Here is a 21,268-nt window from a genome sequence, read left to right on the forward strand (position 1 = left end):
ATGCTCGCCCCTAGTTGGAGAGACTGCACAGACTGACGGTAGTGACATTGCTCAGGCTGTAAGACAGTGTTGGGGAGATTCCTGAACAAAAATGTGTGTAAGGGAAGATGATTCAAAGATACAAGCTGCATAGATACATGCGGATAAGGGCCGTTCGCATGTTTATCTACAATCTCCATTACTTAACATATACACACAAACAATCCAAGTACAGATACAGTCATACACTCCACAATCATAATTATACTGATATATGCAAACACAGATGATTAGTTTTGTTTTTGTTTTGTTGTTGTTGGTGGTGGTGGGGTTTTAACTCTGGGCCTCGATGTTTTCCCTGATCTCTTCAGCTCAAGGCAAGCTCTCTTTTTTTTTTTTTTTTTGTCGGTCGTGGGGCTTGAACTCTGGGCCTGGGCGCTGTCCCTCAGCTCTTCAGCTCAAGGCGAGCGCTCTACCACTTGAGCTACAGCGCCACTTCCAGTTTTCTGGTGGTTTATTGGAGATAGGAGTCTCACGGTCTCTCCTGCCCGGGCTGGCTTTGAACCGCGATCCTCAGATCTCAGCCTCCTGAGTAGCTAGGAACAAGGCAAGCTCTCTACCACTTAAGCCACAGCACCACTTCTGGTTTTCCAGTGGTTTACTGGAGATAAGAGTCTCAAGGACTTTCCTGCCGGGGCTGGCTTTGAACCATGATCTTCAAATCTCAGCCTCCTGAGTAGCTAGGATTCCAGGCGTGAGCCACCAGTGCCCAACTAGATGACTAGTCTTATAGACAAACATTTATACATACATGAATAAAGACTGCTTTATATACTCAAACACACAAAAATCTGATATTCAGCCCCTTGAGACAGTCACAATTATATAAGCAAACACAAATACACAGCTGGGAGGCAGTGGCTCCCAGTATTTAGGTTGAGATTGGAGAATGGTGCTTTAGAGGCAGCCCAGCTAGACAAATCCAAGAGACTTTTATCTCTGATCATGAGCAAAAAGCTGGAAATGGAGGTGTGGCTCCAATGGTATGAGTAAAAATGATGAGGGAAAGGTTGAGGTTCAAGTCCCTTGTACCAACACACGCACACACAATACATCCAAACATGCAAACAGATTTGATGACATGAAAAAAAACAACAAATGATTGGACAGATGAACCTACATATTCAAGATCCAGCTACAGAACTGTGTAGTTAGGTTCAAGCATATGATTACACACAAATGTCCAACTACTGTCATGCTTGCAGGTTGTATAGAGACAATAAGGGGAGAAGTGTTGACATGGAGCAGTGGGTATTGGCTTCAGTCTGGTTTGGTTCTTTCTCAGTAAAATGGATATGTACTTTTACCTTATGGAATTATTTTGTGGATGAATGACATGATTCAGGAAAGCAGGTAACAGTGTTTCATATGTATTCATAAGTATTAAATAAAAGAGCCAGGGGCTGGCAGCTCACACCTGTAATCCTAACTACTCAGGAGGTTGAGATCTGAAGATCGCGGTTCAAAGCCAGCCCAGGCAGGAAACCCTGTGAGACTCTTGTTGTTGTTGGTGGTCGTGGGGCCTGAACTCTGGGCCTGCGTGCTGTCCCTCAGCTCTTCAGCTCAAGGCTAGCGCTCCAGTGATAGAGCCACAGTGCCACTCCCGGCTTTTCTGCTTATGTGGTGCTGAGGAATCGAACCCAGGGCCCCATGCATGGAAGGCAAGCACTCTATCACTGAGCCACCTTCCCAGCCCACCATGAGACTCTTAGCTCCAATAAACCATCAGAAAACTGGAAGTGGCGCTGTGGCTGAGTGTGGTGGAGCTTAGCCTTGAGCTGAAGAGCTGAGGGACAGCGCCCAGGCCCAGAGTTCAAGCCCCACGACTGGCCTCCACCCCTCCCCCCCAAAAAAAAAGTACATAAAAGGCTACTACTGCTGGGCATGGTGGCTTACAGCTATAATCCCAGCTACTCCTGAGGTAGAGGAGACCTCGTGATCTGGGAGGAAACAGCAAAAAACTTGAGATCCTATTTGAAAAATAACTAAAGCAAAAAAATAAAAATAAAAAAAGGCTGGGAGTTATAGCTTAAGTAGTAGTGTCTGCCCAGCGCCAAAGCGATGCCTTGGGTTCCAACTCCCGTACCACCTAAAAAAGGATGCGTCCATTATTCTGAACACCACAAGTGCGGAAGTACAGTTCTCTACATTTGTATACTCGGGCGCCCTGGAGATCCACAGACACATGACACTCACGGGGTGGTGGCTGGTGGGACTCAGCAGCAGCTGGGGTCCGGACCCTGCCTGTCTGGAGGCCAGCCCCCAGTTTTCCCAGATCCTTTGCGGTCCTCGTTGAGGCGGTCCCTGGTCTGGGAGAGCGGGGCCGGCCCCACCTGGATAGGCTGAGCCTTTCCCCGGAGCGCCCAGGGCGGGGCGGCTCAGCAGGTCTCCCAGGTCCAGGGAGGGGCGGAATCCACCAGACATGAGCCAGACCCCGCCCACATTTGACCACGCCCCTTAGTGGCCATTGGCCGCAGAGCACGGGGGCGTGGCCGGTCTGGGGCTGGGGGCGCCCGCGGAGGCAGCCCGCGCGTCTCGCTGCCTCCCTCCCGGGGCTGCGGGCCCGCGGCCGAACTGGCTGGGCCGCGCTCGGGTTTCCGCGCCGCCTCCCGTGCCCACCATGGGCAACTCACACCACAAGAGGAAGGCCCCCAGCGGCCCACGGGTCCGCAGCTTCTGGCGGTTTGGGCGTTCGGCGAAGCGGCTCGCAGGTAGGGGGTGGGGGCGGGGCAGGGAGGAGGGTCTCTGCGGCGGCGGCGGCGGCCTCTGCGCTGCCCCCTCCCGGGGCCTGATGGGCTTGAGTTGTGGGGGGTCCGAGAGTCCCCGACCAGACCCCACCCCTCACTTGCACACAGACACTCACGTACACACACTTGCCCATGAGCGGACACATGTACATGTCCACATTTTACATAGTCGCGCACACACGCGCACACAGATGTGTGGACATGCGGAGACAAAAATCACATACACAACCACAGCTACACGAAATGGGATGAACAGATCCTGACACAGGTATATATACATACCTGTGCCTGCGGCTTACATGGCCACACGAACTACACCCACGCGCAGATGGAGACACACGGGCACACACGCCAGGCATGTAAGTGCTGGTGCCCAGCGTCTTAGGAACACAGATAAACACGCAGTTCACTACCGCACAGCCCACTAGACTCAGGCTCACAAGCAGGCTACCCGAAGGCACGAACACACACACACACACACACAATCACAGTGTTCCCCAAGCCTTATCCCCCACAGGCTGAAAGTTTGCTGGAGGGAGGGGAGACAAAGGTGGAGGGGAGAAGCAGGAAACCCGGGGTTGGAGGCTCCGGACCGCCTCCATCTGGCGCGATCGGGAGTCGGACTGGTTCTCTTGGCTCCCTCCCTGCCCCCACCGCGCCACCGGGGCCTCTCCCTGTTCCCCAACCCCCTGCAGTCCCCGAGGTCGCTGCCGCATCTCCCCCCTTTCAATGCAGCCACCGAGCTGGAACGCAGCAGCAGCAGCAGCAGCAGCCCTACCCGGCGTGCTGCGGGATCCCTCCGCGGGTCACATTCCAGCCTCTAAGGGTGGGAGCTTAGGGAATGGGGGAGGGCTTCCAATCCCAAGGCTGGGACATGGCATTCCTGGTTTCTCCAACCCGTGCGGCGATTCAGGATATCCTGAGAATCCCACGGGGTGCTGTAGGAGCGGCTGTTCGGGGTGCCTGTTTTTCCCACCTTGTGAATCCAAGGTGGGAAAAACCCTGTCCCTCCAGGTACTGGATCTTCAACAGACGCGGGTACCTTAGGGATACCTGCTGGTCTAGAGGAGTGAGAAACCCGAGGACAGGGTGGAGGGGCTCCTGTAGTGGGAGAATCCACGGTATGTTCCCAGGATGGCTCACATTCCTAGAGGTTCAGCACCGGATTAAGCACCGAGTCTGATGATCTCATCTCTCATCAGCCCTCCACATAGGGGGCTATGGGAAGAGCCTCACTGGAAGAGACTGGATCTGTGTTTTCTGTGTGGCTCTGGCATAGGTTCTAGTGACCTTGGGCAGGTTCCTATGATTTTCCTGGGTCTTCCTGACTCCTTCAAGGAGACTTATCTATAAATTAGGCAACTATAGTGTAAGTGATTTCTGGGACCCCTATAGCTCTGGCTAGTTATCTCATGGATGCAAAGACGCCCGAGGTCTAAGAAGAGGGCCTTGTTCAAGGTCATTTGCATATGGTGGTTTCAGCAGTAATGATGCTCAAACTAACATTAGGAAAGGTTAATTAAGTTCAGGTGGGCTCTCAATTCTCAGAAAGTGGATGTTGGTAAGAGACTCCCGTAGTGTTCCTACAGTTCTCAAGTTCTGGCTGTGGCTGAGCCAGCTGGGCTGGGGTTGGTTTGGTCTGGATAGGCTCTTCATCTGTCCTGTGATAGCTGCTCTGATACAGTGGTGGTTTCCTGAGAACCAGCTGTGGGTCCATACTTGTGACTATTTGTGATAGATAAGAGAGAAGATAAGAAGTCTTGTTAAAACTAGTTGTCCACTGCTCACTGTTGTAACCCTAGCTTCTCAGAGGCTTAGATCTGAGGATCAAGATTTGAAGTCAGCTCAGGCAAAAAAGTCAAGACACTCTAATCTCCAGTTAACCAGCAAAAAAGCCAGATTGGAGGTGTGGCTCAAGTGGTTGAAGTGCCAGTCATGAGCAGAAAGGCTAAGAGTGGGAGGTTCTGAGTTGGAGTCCTAGAAGGTGTGTGTGTGTGTGTGTGTGTGTGTTCACGTGCGCATACACACACAAACACACAAAGGCTGTCCTAGGCTCATGTGCAGTGATACACTCTATAACACTATAGAGTTCCAGGTAGCCTGAACTACTTAATGAGATTCTGTCTCAGAAAACTAAAGCAGAACATGTTTAAGGTTTCCTACCCACTGGAGAAAAAATCCTGGGGTTTCCAGCAACAGTTATACCCTGCTGACCCCTGTTGCCCCTCGAAGGTTAACCAGGCTTTATTGTGTACCTAAAAAATCAGAAAAGCATTGTCAAAGCAAATAGAAATGGCCAGGGCTGAGGGATATCTGAAGCTACAACAAAAGCTTGGGAGCTGGGGGTCAGCTATAGAAAGCTGAGCTATGGTCTTAATTCTGTCTTTTTAAGTACAGGATTGGAGCTGATCCTGTATTGTTGATTAAGTGAGAGACCACAGGAGGGGCAGAGAGTTGGGACTGAACTCGGGCTTAGAGATAAAAGTAGTAAAGTCCCCTTCCTTTACTTGTGCTGAGCAGTCAAAGGTTTCTTAGACTCAGTCTCTGCTGCCCTAGGTGTGGGATGATTGGGGATTGAGTACTTACTCATTTTATTAGGTGAGAGGAAGAGGGAGAAAGCGCAAGGCAGCCAGAGAGGGCTGAAGTGTGTAGGCCATAGGGAGCCAGTGAAGATGTTTGAGCAAGGAAAGAAGCCTTACAAAAGTGTGTTAGGAAGATGGCCCTAGGGCTGGGGCAGGTGCCGGCAGGACAGGTTGGGGAGTGGAGTGGTGAGAGTGGAAGCTCAAGCTATTGCAATAATTCAGGGGAGAGGTGATGAGGTGAGTGCTGGGGGCCGGGTGGGGGCTGTGGGAGTGGAAAGGAGAGGAGGAGGCAATAGAATTGACAAGATCTGGGATTAATCAGATGGTAAACTAAGGTGTAGGGAGGGCTGCTTGGTTATGAGAGGTAGCAGAGATGGGAAGGCAGAGATAAAAAATAATGTCCTATGGTAACTGTTTACATTAATTCATTTGTCTTGCAACAGTTCAGTAAACAAGAAGGTGTGTGTGTGCAAGTGTGCATGTATGTGTTTGTGCATGTGTGCATGTGTGTGTGCACACACTGGTACTGGGGTTTGAACTCAGGGCTTAGGCACTGTCCCTTAGCTTTCTTTTTTTTTTTTTTGCTGTTGTTGTTGTTGGTTGTGGGGCCTGAACTCTGGACCTGAACTCTGGGCCTGGGTGCTGTTCCCCAGCTCTTCAGCTCAAGGTTAGCACTCTACCACTTGAGCCATAGCACCACTTCTGGCTTTTTCTATTTATGTGGTGCTGAGGAATTGAACCCAGGGCCTCATGCATGTAAACACTCTACCACTGAGCCACCTTCCCAGCCCCTCCCTTAGCTTTTTAGTTCAAAGTTAGAGCTCTACCATTTGAGCCACAACTCCACTTCTGGTTTTTTGGTGGTTAAATGGAGATAAGAGTCTCACAGATGGGGCTGTAAAGGTGGCTCAGTGGTAGAGCGCTTGCCTTGCGTGCCTGAGGCCCTGGGTTCGATTCTTCAGCACCACATAAGCAAAAGGAAAGAAGTCGGAAGTGGCGCTGTGGCTCAAGTGGTAGGTAGAGCACTAGCCTTGAGCTGAAGAGCTGAGGGATAGTGCCCAGGCCCAGATTTCAGGCCCCACGACCGGACCCCCCCCCCCCCCCAAAAAAAAAAAAAAAAAGAGTCTCACAGATTTGTTGGCTTGGCCTGGCTTTGGCCCTCAGTCCTTAGATCTCAAGCCTCCTGAATAGCTACAACTATAGGCATGAACCTGTGCCCAGCCAGGAAGGTATTATTCTCTTAATTTTGCTGATGAGAAAGCTAGGGTTCAGAGAAGGAAGTCATTTAAGGAAAGTCACAGAGGTGGCTGAGCAGCCTAGCAGAGGATATAGTCTTCATGTTATGACGGTGTGGCTTTTGGGAAAAACACCCTGGGCCCTGGGAACTTGGCACTTATAGAGAGGACCAGGTGAGGAAGCACTCAGGGTAAGTTTAGGGCCTAGAGATTGAACAGGTGGAAAGGGAAGCCCTTGGGAGAGTGGAGAAGGGCCAAGGCTGGTGAAATGATGTCTTCCCTCTGCTGGAAAGAGACTGTATAACCTGCTTGTATTCGCAGGCCAACTGAGCACTTGTTTTTGAACCAGTTGGAGAAAGGTGGAGGATATGAATTGGGAACCCAAAGAGAACTACTATTATCCTCTTCCAATTCTCCTGCATTTTGCGTGCATTGTGCATTGTACCATCACACGTCTTCTGAATTTTCATCTTGTAGATAGGAAGATGGCGTAACTAGACTAATTGGAATTCTTTCCAGTTTTCCTCCTGCTTTAGAACTGAGACACTAGGGTCTTTGGTAGGTTCCATAGCTGGAGAAAGGCCTTTCTTCCCCCTTTCCGTGTCTGCTTACTTGTGACTAGCTTGTGGGAGTCTTGGGCCTTCAGATAAGGGACTTGTTCAGCTCTCTTTGATCTCAGGAATCTGTAATAAGCTGAACCCCCTTGTGGCTCTAGACCCTGACCCTAAGTGGGGAACACCTACATTCTTTCTAGAAGCAAGAGTTATTCCTGCAGAGAGCTCATTGGAGGTCATCTGTCCAACTCTCCATATCACAGATCAAGAAACCCGGGGCCCAGAAAAGGGTCAAGCCTGATGTGTCAAGTTGCATTAAAAGGCTTCCAGAGCTCAAACCTGACTTCCAGGCCTGTGATATGTCTAGTCTGGGCTTGTAATTCCCCTGCTTCTAAAACGGGGGATAAGACTTCAGATGGGGCTGGCTGCTGGGGAGAGATAGGGAGCTGACTTTAAGTGTCCTTTATCAGACCTTATCTTAATGGTCCTTAACTCCACTTGAGATTGGTGGAGAGCTCTGGAAGTGGGCAGGAACACGGTTTTGCATCCAGTCTGAGCTGGGCTCAAATCCTGACCCTGACTTTACTAGCCTTGGGCAAGTCACTGAAGCTCTTAGTGAGACTTGTGTCTCCTTCAGCTTTTGGGAAATGCCAGTTGTCATTGTCTTCGTATTGTAAGTGGAAAGGCCCTGTCCTTACCCCCACACCCAGGGCAGGCAGAGATGGAGGCTGCCTGTAATATAATACTTTGAGTTTTCATTTGGTTACACGATCTTATTGAGCATCCCCTGGCACTCTGTTGAGGTTGGTAGCAGTTCCATTTTACAGTTGAGGAGACTGAGGCCCAGACAGGCTGATTCATTTATCCAAGGCTTGGCCTCAGATCTCTAAATTTCCTGACTTTTCCTCTCCTAACTTCATGGTGGCTGCCTCTCTGGCATCCATAAAATAGGATAATCATGCCTTGAAGGAACAAAAGAAAGGTTTGGAGATTCAGAATTGTGCTGTGGCCCAAAGGGATTATTATGTCATTGTTGGGAGCAAATGCTGACCTGGAAACTCATTATGACATTTATTAATATTATTGTAGCTAATTCCTCCTTGCATTACTGCCTGTTCCCCCAGGGTTCCCTGTGGGGTGGGATCCTCTCCTCCCTGGTCTGGGCACTCCCTGCCCCCCACTATTTACCTTAGAACCTGCCTGGCTTGTTAGAGCTACCCTGGCTAGGGCGGGGCTGGACACTGCAAAGAGGGAGGGGGATTTCCTTTCTGTGGAGGTGGGGGTGCAGAGATTCTCCTTCTTGGGGTGGGGAGAGGACCCAGGCCATGAGTCCCCTTTACCTATTATTCAGGCTTGGGACTACTATAGTATTTGGTGAGAAACTCAAGTTCAAATGCCTGGCCCACCCACTTACTAGTTAGATGACCTTGAGTAAGTAAGTCACTTTCCCTTGAGCCTCCCGGTGTTCTTTTGTAAAAAAGGAAACTTCACCTCCTGCCTGGTAGTAGAAGGGAAAGTGTTTGAGGAAGGTACCTACACCTGGAAGTTTGTTCTGCTCATTTCCTTTGTGTTGTCAGCGTGGGAATAATATCCACAGACTCTTGGTTCTGCCTCTGCTTCTAGACTTCTATACATGGCCAAAGGAACCTCTGGCCCTCTCTGAGCTTTCATTTGTCCAGGAAACCCTGACCCCCTCTGGGCCTTCATTTGTCCACTTATATAGGGAGAGGTTGAGACTGAGGGCCTTTGAGCATCCAGAGTCCTGGCCAGCCAGCTGGCCTGGGGCAGAAAAGACCAGAGCAGGAGGTGAGGTGAGGGCCAGGTCTGCCCAGAGGGTTTCAGCTTCTCAGCAAGGCCACCTGGACAGCTGTGCCCTCCCCCCCTCATTCCTCTCCCCTGAGTCAGGCCTGCCTGCTTGTGGGTGTGCCACCCCGCCCCTTGCTCTGGAATGGGGCAGGTTGAGGCCTCACCCCATGGAGGAGGTTGCCAAGACAGTGTGTACGCATGCTCTATGCTTGAGGCTTTGGGGGGAGGGAGGGAGACAGGGATTCCCTCCCTGATGTTTCCCTGTCCCCAGGCTCAGGAAAGCCCCTGGGTAGTGGTGTACCTGCAGCCACTTGACAGGCTTTGTTTCACTCTGTGTTGGTCAGGCTAGTGAGTGAGGATGGTGTGAGGGGTGCTTTGCAGGGATGGTTTTGAGGGTGTCCACCTGTGGTGGCCCAAGTGGGACATTCTGGGGGTTCATGCCTCTATACTTGCCCATGGGCCATATCTGAATTTAGAGTTTTCCTGTGTACTTTCCCGGCATGCCCTGTGTGACAGGGGGAAGCCTGGGAGACAGGATGACTTCTTTACTCCTGGAAGCCGCTTTTCAGGCTGGAGGGTGGTGGAGGCCTCAGCTCCAGGCTGTACCTCTGGGCCGTGGAAGCAGAACACCCTGAAACAGGGACTCTTAGTATAGCCTTGGGCAAGGACGTTCTACTTTCTGGACCTCAAGTTTCTTTGTGGGGTGTGTCCCCTCCACCTAAGACTTGGGTAGTGAGCCCTTTCCCAAGGTAAGCCACTGACCTGTATCCCTGTGTCTGGGGTGGCTCTGGCTAGGCTGGGTTGGGGAGGAGGAGGAGAGGGGTGTTGCTGGGGCAACCAGATGTTATCAAGTATGAAAGCCTTGAATCTATCTGGGGAATTTGCAGCTGTGGCCTTGAGTGCCTGGGACCTAGATGGTCTGATGTTACCTCACCCCCAATTTAGCAGGAGTCCTTTTGTTATTAGTCCCTTAGCTTTTGTTTCCCTCTTTAGGAGGAAGCCCAGGTGACTGTTCTAGGCTGTGAAAGGCTTTGGTTTGGGAGCTAGCAGGAGCTTGGGAAGTCTTGTGGCCCCAAGTCACTTAAGAGTTGTGTACCTGTTTTGATGGGCTGCTGTAAGATCTATGGCGGCTTGGAAAACTTTCCCTCCACCAGTGCCTGGCATGGTGCCTGGCAAGTGTCATCATCTGATGCTCTTTTCTTTTGGAATGGGTCTGATATGATAAAGGAGTCTGGCCTAAGGGGGAGGGTGGGTCAGCTTGTGGTGCAGAAACCTCCATTTTCTAGGGGTAATAGAGTCCCTGGACCCCCTTTTCTTTTTTCTTTTTTTTTTTGGTGGGTTGTGGGGCTTGAACTCTGGGCCTAGGCGCTGTCCCTCAGCTCTTCAGCTCAAGATGAGCCCTCTACCACTTAAGCTACAGTGCCACTTCTGGTTTTCTAGTGGTTTATTGGAGATAAGATTCTCATGGACTTTCCTGCCCGGGCTAGCTTTGAACCGCTATCCTCAGATCTCAGCCTCCTGAGTAGCTAGGATTATAGGTGTGAGACACCAGTGCCTGGCCTGGACCCCCTTTTCATTCAGCAGGTATGTCTGGTTTGTATCTGGCACAGAGAACAGAGTGTGGCTTTTGGTTCATGTGGTTCTGAGTGAAAAGTGTTCTTATTCTACAGTGGATGCCAAGCAAGCTGTCTTTATAATGTTTGTTTCCGTTGGCCTCCATTTTCCACATCTGTCAAATGGGGATAAAAGTACCTACTTCTTAGGATTGTTGTTTACATTTCAGTGATGCTGTGTACATCCAGCTCTACAAATATTGGTTCTTCAGGATGTGAAGTTCTTGCCCAGAGTTTTGAGTGGTCTCTGAGAGGCCAGAACTAGGTGCATAGTACTTGAAGAAGAACTACAGGGGAGATACTGTGAATTCTTAGATTTTCAGGGATGGGAGACTGGGTGGGGTGGGGGTGGGGTGGGGAGTGTCCTCAGGCGACTTTGGGATACAGCACATCATAGAAGTCCTTCTTGCTAGGTAGACTTAATGATATCTACACATCTGAAGCCTTCATTGACTGATCTTCAGGGGCAAGGTCTAGGGGTCCCACTGACCTGGCTACTGCTCTCTGAGCTCCCCTAATCTCATCTCTCCTGCATTGCCTCCTGTGTTTACTCTATTCCAGCCTTACTAGCCTCCTCTGTTTCAGGGAAGCCACCATCCCACTTCACGGCCTTGCCACTTGCTCATGTTGTACCTGTCCTGGCTGGATCCTCACTCAGGGCTCCCTTCCAGTGTGCTTTTCCTAAAGCAGTACCTTCCAGTCAGAGCTCTTCAGTCTTTACCACCTAAACTCATATTAGTGTGTTTCACTCATATATTTATCAAGTATTTATTAGCTTCATAGTGTATGCCAGGCTCTGGTTTAGACCCTGGGGATACTGGTGAGCAAGATAAAGCTCCCCTCCTTTAGCTGAGTAAAAGGGAAATTCCTGGCCTTCCTTTTTTTGTTGTCGTTGTTGGTCATGGGGCTTGAACTCTGGTCCTGGGCACTGTCCCTCAGCTCTTCAGCTCAAGGCTAGCACTCTACCACTAGAGTCACTGCACCACTTCCGGTTTTCTGAATAGTTTATTGGAGATGAGTCTCATGGATTCTCCTGCCCAGGCTGGCTTTGAACTTCGATTCTCAGATCTCAGCTTCCTGAGTAGCTAGGATTACAGGCATGAGCCCACTGGCACCCAGCTTGGCTTGGCCTTCAGGATTTGTATGTGATGGAGCTGGGTTGGAAGCTCAGTCTGACTTCTCTCTCTCTCTCTCTCTCTCTCTCTCACACACACACACACACACACACACACACACACACACACACACACACACACACACACACACACACACACACACACACACACACACACACACACACACACACACACACACACACACGGTTCTTGTCAACCCCCAGCCTCTTTTTTTCTTTGCTAGTTCTGAACTCCCTGCTTAGTAATCAGTACGTCACACAGTGGAGCCAATTGGAGGAATCCTAGGCTAGGGAAGCAGATCTGCCCAGGCTGGCTTTAAACTGTGATCCTCAGATCTCAGCCTTCTGAGTAGCAAGGATCACAGGTGTGAGCCACCAGCTATGCTGAAATTATCTTGTTCTTGTTCTGTCATCTTTAGGTGTTCTCTGCTGATCCCAGGATCTTTTTGATTCTGTGGTGTCACACTGCTCAAATGGGTAACTGTGGCAGGTGAGGGGCTGAACTCATATGCTGAATTGCTACCACCACTGAGTGTGATTCTGTAGTGGGCATCGCCCAGGCAGCCCTAGGCTCCTGTCTGGCTGCTCCCAGAACAGAGCTCTTTCCCCTGGGAGTCATCAGGAGGGCTGGGGAGGGGGGTGGGCACTATGCCAAGTCTGATCTTGTGACCCCTCCGTCTACCATCTGACAGCTGAGACTCCCCCTCCCTTAGCTCTGGCTTCTGTATGTTTAGATAAGGACTTGCGAGCAGAATTCGTGATCCATAGTTATAGTTGGAATCCTGTATCTTCCCCATTCCTGCCCCTCCCCTCAAGCAGAGTACCCACAGTCTCTGAGCCTTAGTGCCCCTGGAATCTAATATCCTGCAAGGGAGGTGGGGTTGGCTAATGGGCGGGATTAGAGGCAAAGGTAGGAGGAGGACCTGGAGCAGCCCCTCCCCCTCTGCCAGGAACCACACAGCCACTGGAGGGCAGGCGGGCTTGTATTGCAACCCTGCATCTCTTCACCATAGCTGGGCTATGGTGAAGGTACTGCCCAGTGCTCTGGGGAGATTACGGTAGGGGACAGTACGCCTGCAGTCATGGTGGTGTTCCTGGGCCGCCATCTCCCGGCACTTCTTGAGATCTTTAAGAAGAAGGGTGAGTGGGTGTGGCTGTGGAGGGTGGAGAAGGACCCTGAATGCTCCCTTTGCCTGATCCTTAGGTAGAATAGGGGAAGAATAGGCTGGGAAGAGTAACTGGGTGAGGGTGGGGTGGGGATTGGTAACTAGGCCAGGCCAGCCCACAGTCTCCAGTGTGCAGGGGTGTCTTTGTCCAGCTGCTTCGTTGCTGCCTTTGTCTGGGCGCTGCTTGTGCTGGGGAGGATGGACATTGATGTTTCTGACCTTGAAGCCTCCTTTAGGGCCAGGCTGTTTCCCTACAGGGTTACTCACACGTTACTGTTACTATTACTGGGTGATATTCAGAGACAGAAAGAAGCTATCCCTGTGGAAAGGGAGCAATGAGGAAACTAGTGCCTGTGGAAATTGAAGAGCTATGAGTTTCCATCAGTGAAATGATATTTGAGTGGGTGGAGGAATTTTGGAAGGAGAGACATGTGCCCTTCTTTCTCCTAGGAGACTGGCTTTCAGGCCTGGATTCCAACAGAAGGGACTATAGATTCTTGGATTTTAAGAGGTCCAGGGGACCCCAGTCTGAAAGTGATCTAGTGATTTCCCCTGGAAACACAGTTTAGTCCTGGCTCTGACTCCCATTTGCTGGGTAACCTTAGGCAAGGCCTTTCCCATTTGAATCTGATTTTCCACTTGTAAAGTCAAGGGATTGGGGGAGCTGATCTTAGAGATTGGCTGGGGTACCTTCCAGCTGTGACCTGGCAGGATCTCTGGCTGCTGAAGAGTGGGCTGAGGAAGAGGGAAAGTGTCTGAACTGGAGACCCAGTTTTTGGGGTGTGGCAGCTTGTTCCGTTCCAGTCCCTCTACAAGGTGCTGCCAAGGTCACATGACCCTCCCAGCGCTTTTGCTTATGTTGTGGGTTTCATTTAAAGGGGGAGCTGGGGCTCCAAAGTGCTGATACAGCCCCTCCAGGATTAGATGACCAGCCCCTCGGTGGGCGGAGCCTGTAACAGGATCCTGTGTAATGGATCCCTGGTTTCTCTGCGCCAGGGGCCAGGGCCTCCAGGAGAGGGCATAGCTGGGGCTCTTCCCAGAGGCTGAGTTACCCTGGCTGTGGTTGGAGGGGCCTGGGTTCCTCTCCCTTGCCCATCCTTCCACAAAGGGGCTAGCCCTATGGGTGAGTATGGAGCTCAAGAGGTAATATCTCTGGCCTGTCCTTCCCTAGGGTTTTCTAGGAGTCTGGTTAGGACCCCTGCCAACGACCACTTTTTCCTGGCTTCCCATGATATCTTCTCTCTTGAACCTGGGCAAAGTGTTGTGTGAAAAGGGAGGTTTGGAATCTGGAGACAAGAAATACATTTGCTATGGGCTATGTGTATATGAGGGATATCTCTCATGGGACCCCAAGTGGTATGTAGATAGATACACGATTGTGTGTACAGGCAGAATGGGGACCATAAGTGTTGTGTGGATACGTGAAGGCTGGGTGGGGTACATATATGAGTTGTTTGTATGTATGTGTATTGGAAGTCTGAGACTGTTACGTGAATAGACAGTGCATCTGTGTGCCCATGGTGTCTTTTTTTTTCATAGGGTTTTTTTTTTTTTTTTTTGCCATCATGGGGCTTGAACTCTGGGCTGGGTGCTGTCCTTCAGCTCTTCAGCTCAAGGCTAGCGCTCTACCACTTGAGCCACAGTGCCACTTCTGGCTTTTTTTCTGCTTATGTGGTGCTGAGGAATTGAACCCAGGGCCTCATGCATGCAAGGCAAGCGCTCTACCACTGAGCCACCTTCCCAGCGCCCCCATGGTGTCTTATGTGGGCCCTCTGTGAATCCTCAGATTGGGTATAGCTTTGTGTTTATGCACAGAGGCTGTGGATATTGTGTGCATATACCCCAGAACTGTGGGTTGTGTGTCTAGGTTGGGGTGAGTAGGCAATGCATGTGTGTGCAGGGACAGTGCAGTCTGATGACTGGGTGCCTTTGTTTTGATGCCAATGCATCTCCAGGGTCCACCCTATCATCTCTTCTTCCATCTCACTAGGTTCTGCCAAAGCTGAGAGTGACAAACATCAGAGTGCTGGGCCCGGCCAGGGGCCAGGGTCTGGAGTGGATGAGCACCAGGACAATGTTTTCTTCCCCAGTGGACGAGCACCTCACCTGGAAGAGCTGCACACACAGGCCCAGGAAGGGCTCCGCTCCCTACAGCACCAAGGTAACACTCCCCTTCCCCCCCAGTGCTGTTCTCACCTTCTGAGGTCAAAGGCCTAGGCCAACACACCCTCCTGGTATCTTCCAGAAAAGCAGAAACTGAACAAGGGTGCCTGGGACCATGGAGACACCCAGAGTATCCAGGTGAGCCCTGCTTGCCCAGCCTCCTTTCTGTTCCCCTCTCCTTCCTTCCTTGGCCTCTGGCCAGCATGGCTTTAGACCCTTCTGGTCTGCTTCCTTCCTGCATCTCAAAGAGCTAGACTAAATGACCCCAGAGGGTTATTAGTCTAGGCTTGCTGTGGCTGATGTCTGCTCAGTGCCAGGTGATGCTAGAGGATTCTTGAGTGGAACATTTCGGAGGGACTCTTGGGGTGGCCCACCCAGGTCAGGCCTTGACTCCTTCTCCTTCCCCTGACAGTCTTCCCGGACGGGGCCGGATGACGACACCATCTCCTTTTGTAGTCAGACCACATCCTACACAGCAGAGAGCTCCACGGCAGAGGATGCTCTCTCCATCCGCTCAGAGATGATCCAACGCAAAGGTGCCTGCAAACCAGGGGGAAAGGTGGTAGGCACTATAATGTCCCAACACATGCAGCTTTTCTTCTTCCTCCTAATCCAGTGCTTGCCCATGTTCTGGGAGAGTAGTGCTTTGTAGACATGCCCTGAGTCCTTTTGCTCTAACGGGTTTTCTCTCTTCCGGGCTGGCCCTCAGGCTCTACCTTCAGACCCCATGACTCATTTCCCAAATCATCCGGAAAGTCAGGGCGGCGCCGGCGGGAACGGCGGAGTACAGTCCTGGGGCTGCCACAGCACGTGCATAAGGAACTTGGTGAGCTTTGGCTAGGTACATGGAGGTGGTAGATGGGGAGCCCCAGCCAGTCCTTCTCTGCTCATCGCCATCTCCTTGTCAATCCTAGGCCTGAGGATTGAGCGTGAGACACCAAGTACTCCTCAACCTTCTGGTCCACGAGATGCTGTCCGAATCCCCACAGTGGATGGTCGTGCAGCTAGTCTGGCCTTAGGGGCAGGAGCTCGAGTGTCCCTGCAGGAACTAGAGGCAGAGGCAGAAACAGAAGCTGGCACTGATACCGAGGCGATGCTGCAGCGTCACATTGACCGTGTCTACCGCGATGACACCCTCATTGGCCGCTCCACAGGGGCCCGGCCCCCACCGTTGATCCGGCCCATGTCCCTAGCAGTGCCTGGACTGACAGGAGGGGCGGGGCCTCCAGAACCCCTGAGTCCGGCCATGTCTATCTCACCCCAGGCTACCTACTTGTCCAAGCTGATCCCACATGCTGTGCTGCCACCCACAGTGGACGTGGTGGCCCTGGGCCGCTGCAGGCTGCGCACACTGAGCCGCTGCAGTTTACACTCTGCAAGTCCAGCCTCAGTCCGCTCCATGGGCCGCTTCTCCTCGGCCTCGAGCCCACAGCCCCGCAGCCGTCATCCTTCCTCCTCCAGTGACACCTGGAGCCACTCTCAGTCCTCTGAAACCATTGTGTCAGATGGTTCTACCCTCTCCTCTAAGGGGGGCTCTGAGGGCCAGCCGGAGGGCTCTGTGGCTAGCACTCATGTGGCATCCCCTCCCCAAGGGGGCAGTGGGAGGGGCTCCCCCAGTGGGGGCAGCACTGCCGAGGCCTCAGACACAGTCAGCATTCGGAGCAGCGGGCAGTCGTCCTGCAGGAGTGTGTCCCTCCGCAAGATGAAGCGGCCCCCGCCGCCCCCTCGCCGGACCTACTCTCTCCATCAGCGGGGTTCCATAGCTCCGGATGGGCCCTTAGGGTTGCCACCCAAACCTGAGAGGAGGCAGCAGCCACAGCTGCCCCGGCCGCCTACCACAGGGGGTTCTGAAGGGGTGGCCGCAGCACCCTGCCCACCTAACTCATCAGGCAGCTGGGTATCTGGCTTGTCTCCAGGCGGCTCCCGGCGCCCCCCACGGTCCCCAGAACGGACACTTTCACCTTCCAGTGGTTACTCGAGCCAAAGTGGTACCCCCACCTTTCCTCCCAAGGGTCTCGCAGGTGCTCCTGCTTCCCCAGGCAAGGCCCAGCCCCCTAAACCAGAGCGGGTCACATCCCTTCGATCTCCCGGGGCCTCGGTCTCCTCTTCCCTCACATCTCTCTGTTCCTCCTCCTCGGACCCTGCCCCCTCAGACCGCTCCGCCCCACACGTGTCAGCCTCCCTGAGTGACAGGTTTGTCATCCCGCCTCACCCTAAGGTGTCTGCCCCCTTTTCCCCACCTCCTTCTAAGTCCAAGAGCATGGATCAGGCTTCCTCTGTCCTGGTTCCTGGGACCGGCTCCACCACGGATGCCAGTCCTGAATCTTCTCCCACTCCCCAGACATCCCTGACTCTACCCCAGGAGTCTCCTGTGGTCTCCAAAGATCGTTCACCCCCACCCTCCCCACCCCCATCTTATCATCCACCCCCACCACCTAGCAAGAAGCCCGAGGTGGCTGAGGAGGCCCCACCTGCTCCACAGACTCCTGAGGAGGTCCCCCCAGATCCTAGTTGGCCCCCACCCCCACCCCCTGCCCCGGAGGAGCAGGACCTGTCTATGGCCGACTTCCCCCCACCTGAAGAGGCCTTCTTCTCGGTGACCAGCCCTGAGTCTGCAGGCTCCTCAGAGCCTGACAGCACCCTGGCTGCTTCCCCCTCCAATGCCATCGTTTCCCAGGGCCAGCCCCAGGGTACTGCAGACCCTCCTGCAGCCCCGCCAGCCCCACCTGCTCCACCTGCTCCACCTCTAGCTAGTTCTGGCCCAGAGCTTCTGGCCAAGCTCCCTGTGAAGGAGCCAGTAGGTTGTGTCAAGAGTAGCGGGGCACCCAGGGAAGATGCACCCCTGGTCACACCCTCCCTCCTGCAGATGGTGCGGCTGCGCTCTGTGGGTGCTCCCACAGGAGGTCCAACCCTAGCATTGGGGCCATCAGCTCCTCAGAAGCCGCTGCGAAGGGCCCTGTCTGGGCGAGTTAGTCCTGTGCCTCCGCCTTCCTCTGGGCTCCATGCTGCTGTCCAGCTCAAGGCCTCCAGCCTAGCTGCCAGCGAGGCCCTTGGAAGTGCCCAGGCCAATGGACCGCCCGAGGCTGTGCAGCGGTCTTCCCAGTCCCCTGCCTCCACAGCCAGCTTCATCTTCTCCAAGGGCACGAAGAAGCTGCAGCTTGAGCGGCCAGTGTCCCCTGAAGCCCAGGCGGACCTCCAGCGGAACCTGGTGGCTGAACTAAGGAGCATCTCTGAGCAGCGGCCACCCCAGGTCCAGAAGAAGGCTCCCCCACCTGTGGCTCGAAAGCCCTCTGGGGGAGTGCCCCCACCCTCTCCCAGCTTTCCTCAGGCTGAGTCCCTTACTGCGCCTTCCACCAATGGGCTCCCTCATGCTGAGGACAGGACTAAGGGGGACCTGGCAGAGAATGGGGGTGTCATGCAGCTGGCTGGTACAGAGAAGATGAGCCCCCCAGGTTCAGGTACAGTGGGCAGTGTCTGAAGTTCTCTTGGGAATGTGCTTTTACATCTGTCAAGATTTCTGGTTTTAGGCTGCCTGGGCTTGGTGAACTGTCGTTCTTGAGCTGTGGGGAAGCAGGGGAGGGTGTGCAGATGTCACCGTGTGTAATCCAACCACATGACAGCATTCAGGTACAATGTCCAGCTCGATGGCTGCTGACATGGTTCAGCATGGGGAAATAGGAAGGCTGGATGAACATGCGCCTTGGGTTGGTGTCAGAAGCTGAGATGTTCCCTTGCTTGTGTCTCCTTTTTCCTCACAGACTGACGGAAAGAGCTGGTCTGAACCATTACGTTCACTGGCACTGCTGACCCATCCCAGGAATACAATCTCAGGGACCTGAGCAGCTCCAAGGACAGAAGGATATGGCAGACACAACCTAAGAGGGGACGCCTGCAGCCTTAACCTCCACAGCCTTCCATGTTTATGCAAGCCTGGTGTTGCCCGTCCTCGGAGTCACCCGCTCTCATGCCTTTTCCAGAAAGGATTCCAGCAGCTGCTTGCTTCCGTCTTGGCCTTAGCCTCATATTGAAGGAGGTAGCTGGTGGGAGTGGGTAGCTACATTCCCTGCTGGCTCTGAGGTCACAGGTTGGGGTGTGTGTGGGGGGGAGCAAAAACACTTCACTTGTGTTTATTTTGTTTCATGTCCAAATCATGCACATACTGTAGTCCAGAATCAAAGCACTTTTGCAAAGTGGCTGCATGTCCATCCTCCAGGGCTCGTGAAACCACATTCCAAGGGCCTGTTTACATGGTGGCAGCACCAGTCACCGGTATCCAGCCAAGAGCTGGGACCAATCTGCCCTTTCTTTCCCAATCCAGTTGCTTCTTTCCTTAGTTCTTGGAGGTGGGCAAGTCACCCGCTCCCTCAGCCTTCCCCCCCAGGACAGGGCAGGAGTGGGGCTGTGGAATTCCAAAGCACAAAAGGTGCAGTGGGGCCTAGCCTTCCTGTGCCTCAACTTAACCACCAAGCACCCTCCTGCCTTCTAGTTCTGCCAGGTGCTCCATGTAAGGGACAAGAAGTAGGAGATTACCAAGGTCCAAGTAAGTGGGGGAGGACCAGAGGGAAGGTCCCAAAAGGCACTGTCTTCAGAAAGCGAAAAATAGATTGGAATACTAAGTATCTGCTCCTTTCATTGAATTGAGCTTGGCAGAGAGTACAGTACTAAGGGGGTAGAAGAAGTGGGGAGGGGTCTGGCAGGAAGAGGGCTTATTAGGGCAGTGGCCCCAGATCTGCTAGATCCTTGGACTTCTGACCTTCTCCTTTGCTCTCTGGTGCATGTCCTTTGTGTAGCTGCCTTTTTTATTGGGTAGTTCCCCTGGAGGGGAGCTGACATAGACAGTGCAAGGTTGGGAAATCAAAGGTGCATTTACTCCAGATTCTTCCCTGCTCAGTGAGGGGATATCTAGTGCTTCTAGGGAGCAGATGGGGTAGGGTGGCTGTCCCTGTTATTAGCCTCTGTTATTGATCTCCCCCTGAAAATTTTGTCCAAACCGGCTCTCTATCACCGGGAGCCACATCTCCAGTCCCTCCCCCTGGGAATTTTAATGTCCTCTGTTTTCAGCCCATCTAGGAAAGCTGGATTCCCCACCCTCTATGGCTGAACAGAACTGGTCCTACAGCCACCGTCGTGTGGCAGGCACCATGTGTCACTTCCTGATTCTCTTTCACCAGAACCTTGTTAGACTTCTCTACCACAAAGGAGAGTGTCAGTTACCCCTGCCATCAGCACAGTAACAAGATTTGGGGACAGACAGGGTGCTAGTTCGTGGCTGTAATCCTAGCACTTGGGAAGATGAGGCAGGAGGATCTTGTCCAGACCGGGGGACACTTGACAGTGAGAGCCCAGGTTCCCTCTGTCCTGTCTAGGGCTTCTTCAGTTGATGATTGTTTCTGTAGCTTCCAACCAATATCCTCTTGCCTGGTGGGCAATGGAGAGTGAGCTGCTGCTGGGCATATTCTGCTGTCCAGTGAGTTGGGGGACAGTCTATAAGCACTCTGCTGCTCCAGGACCTGTCAACCTCCTCCCTTGCCCCCCAACCCCCAAGACCTAGGAGCTGCTGGGGGTAGAAGGCAGCCCTGACATTTGTCTTTCCTCCAATATTATTGGAGCTTTTATCTGTGCTTGTTTCCCCATGGTTGGGCCAGAGTACAAAGGAGATGCCTGAATCTGGAAGAGGCAATCCTTTGTCCTCAGGCTAAAATGAGGTTGACATAGTGCAAGTGGAAACCAAAAGCCTGATTTTTAATTTGCGCAAAAATGTTAGAAGAGATAAGTACATATATATATATATATATATATACATATATATTTCTTTAAATTTCTGAGTCTTTGATATGTCTGTATAACAATCCATTCTCCTTGCCCTGAAGCTTGAGTGAGACACATGAAAAAGCTGTTTCATTTAAAGGTATTAATTAATTAAATGATTGAAACTTGGCTGTGACTGATGCTTTTTCCTTCCATGCTAAATGGGTCATACATGGCTAGTGAATAGTAAATTGTAAGAGGTTGAAGTACATGTCACACAACAGTGTGAAAATCTAAGTCACCAATTTCATGACAGCAAACAGATTTGGTGCTGTAGCAGCTAGCTGACCTAGTTTTTTGTTTGATTGTGGGCTTGAACTCAGTCTGGGTGCTGTCCCTCAGCTCTTCAGCTCAAGGAGAGCGTTCTACCACTTGAGCCACAGCATCACTTCCGGTTTTCTGGGCGATTTATTAAGTAGA

At 52.4% G+C, this 21,268-nt stretch overlaps 1 protein-coding gene across 1 annotated transcript in view; it reads left to right on the forward strand.

Annotated features, from left to right (window-relative positions):
* Kiaa1522 (KIAA1522 ortholog) overlaps nt 1-20,977 on the forward strand; it is a 31,626-nt gene extending 10,649 nt beyond the window's left edge. Inside the window, exons 2-7 of the mRNA XM_042675376.1 lie at nt 14,868-15,038; nt 15,123-15,178; nt 15,453-15,576; nt 15,750-15,866; nt 15,955-18,498; nt 18,799-20,977. Of these exons, the coding sequence (XP_042531310.1) occupies nt 14,868-15,038; nt 15,123-15,178; nt 15,453-15,576; nt 15,750-15,866; nt 15,955-18,498; nt 18,799-18,803 (3,017 nt within the window). The 3' untranslated portion in view covers nt 18,804-20,977. The remainder of the gene's footprint in view (nt 1-14,867; nt 15,039-15,122; nt 15,179-15,452; nt 15,577-15,749; nt 15,867-15,954; nt 18,499-18,798) is intronic.
* The last annotated feature ends 291 nt before the right edge of the window (nt 20,978-21,268 follow it).

Source organism: Dipodomys spectabilis, unplaced genomic scaffold, assembly GCF_019054845.1.
Source record: "Dipodomys spectabilis isolate Male_0828 unplaced genomic scaffold, ASM1905484v1 ptg000002l, whole genome shotgun sequence".
Classification (NCBI taxonomy): Eukaryota; Metazoa; Chordata; class Mammalia; order Rodentia; family Heteromyidae; genus Dipodomys; species Dipodomys spectabilis.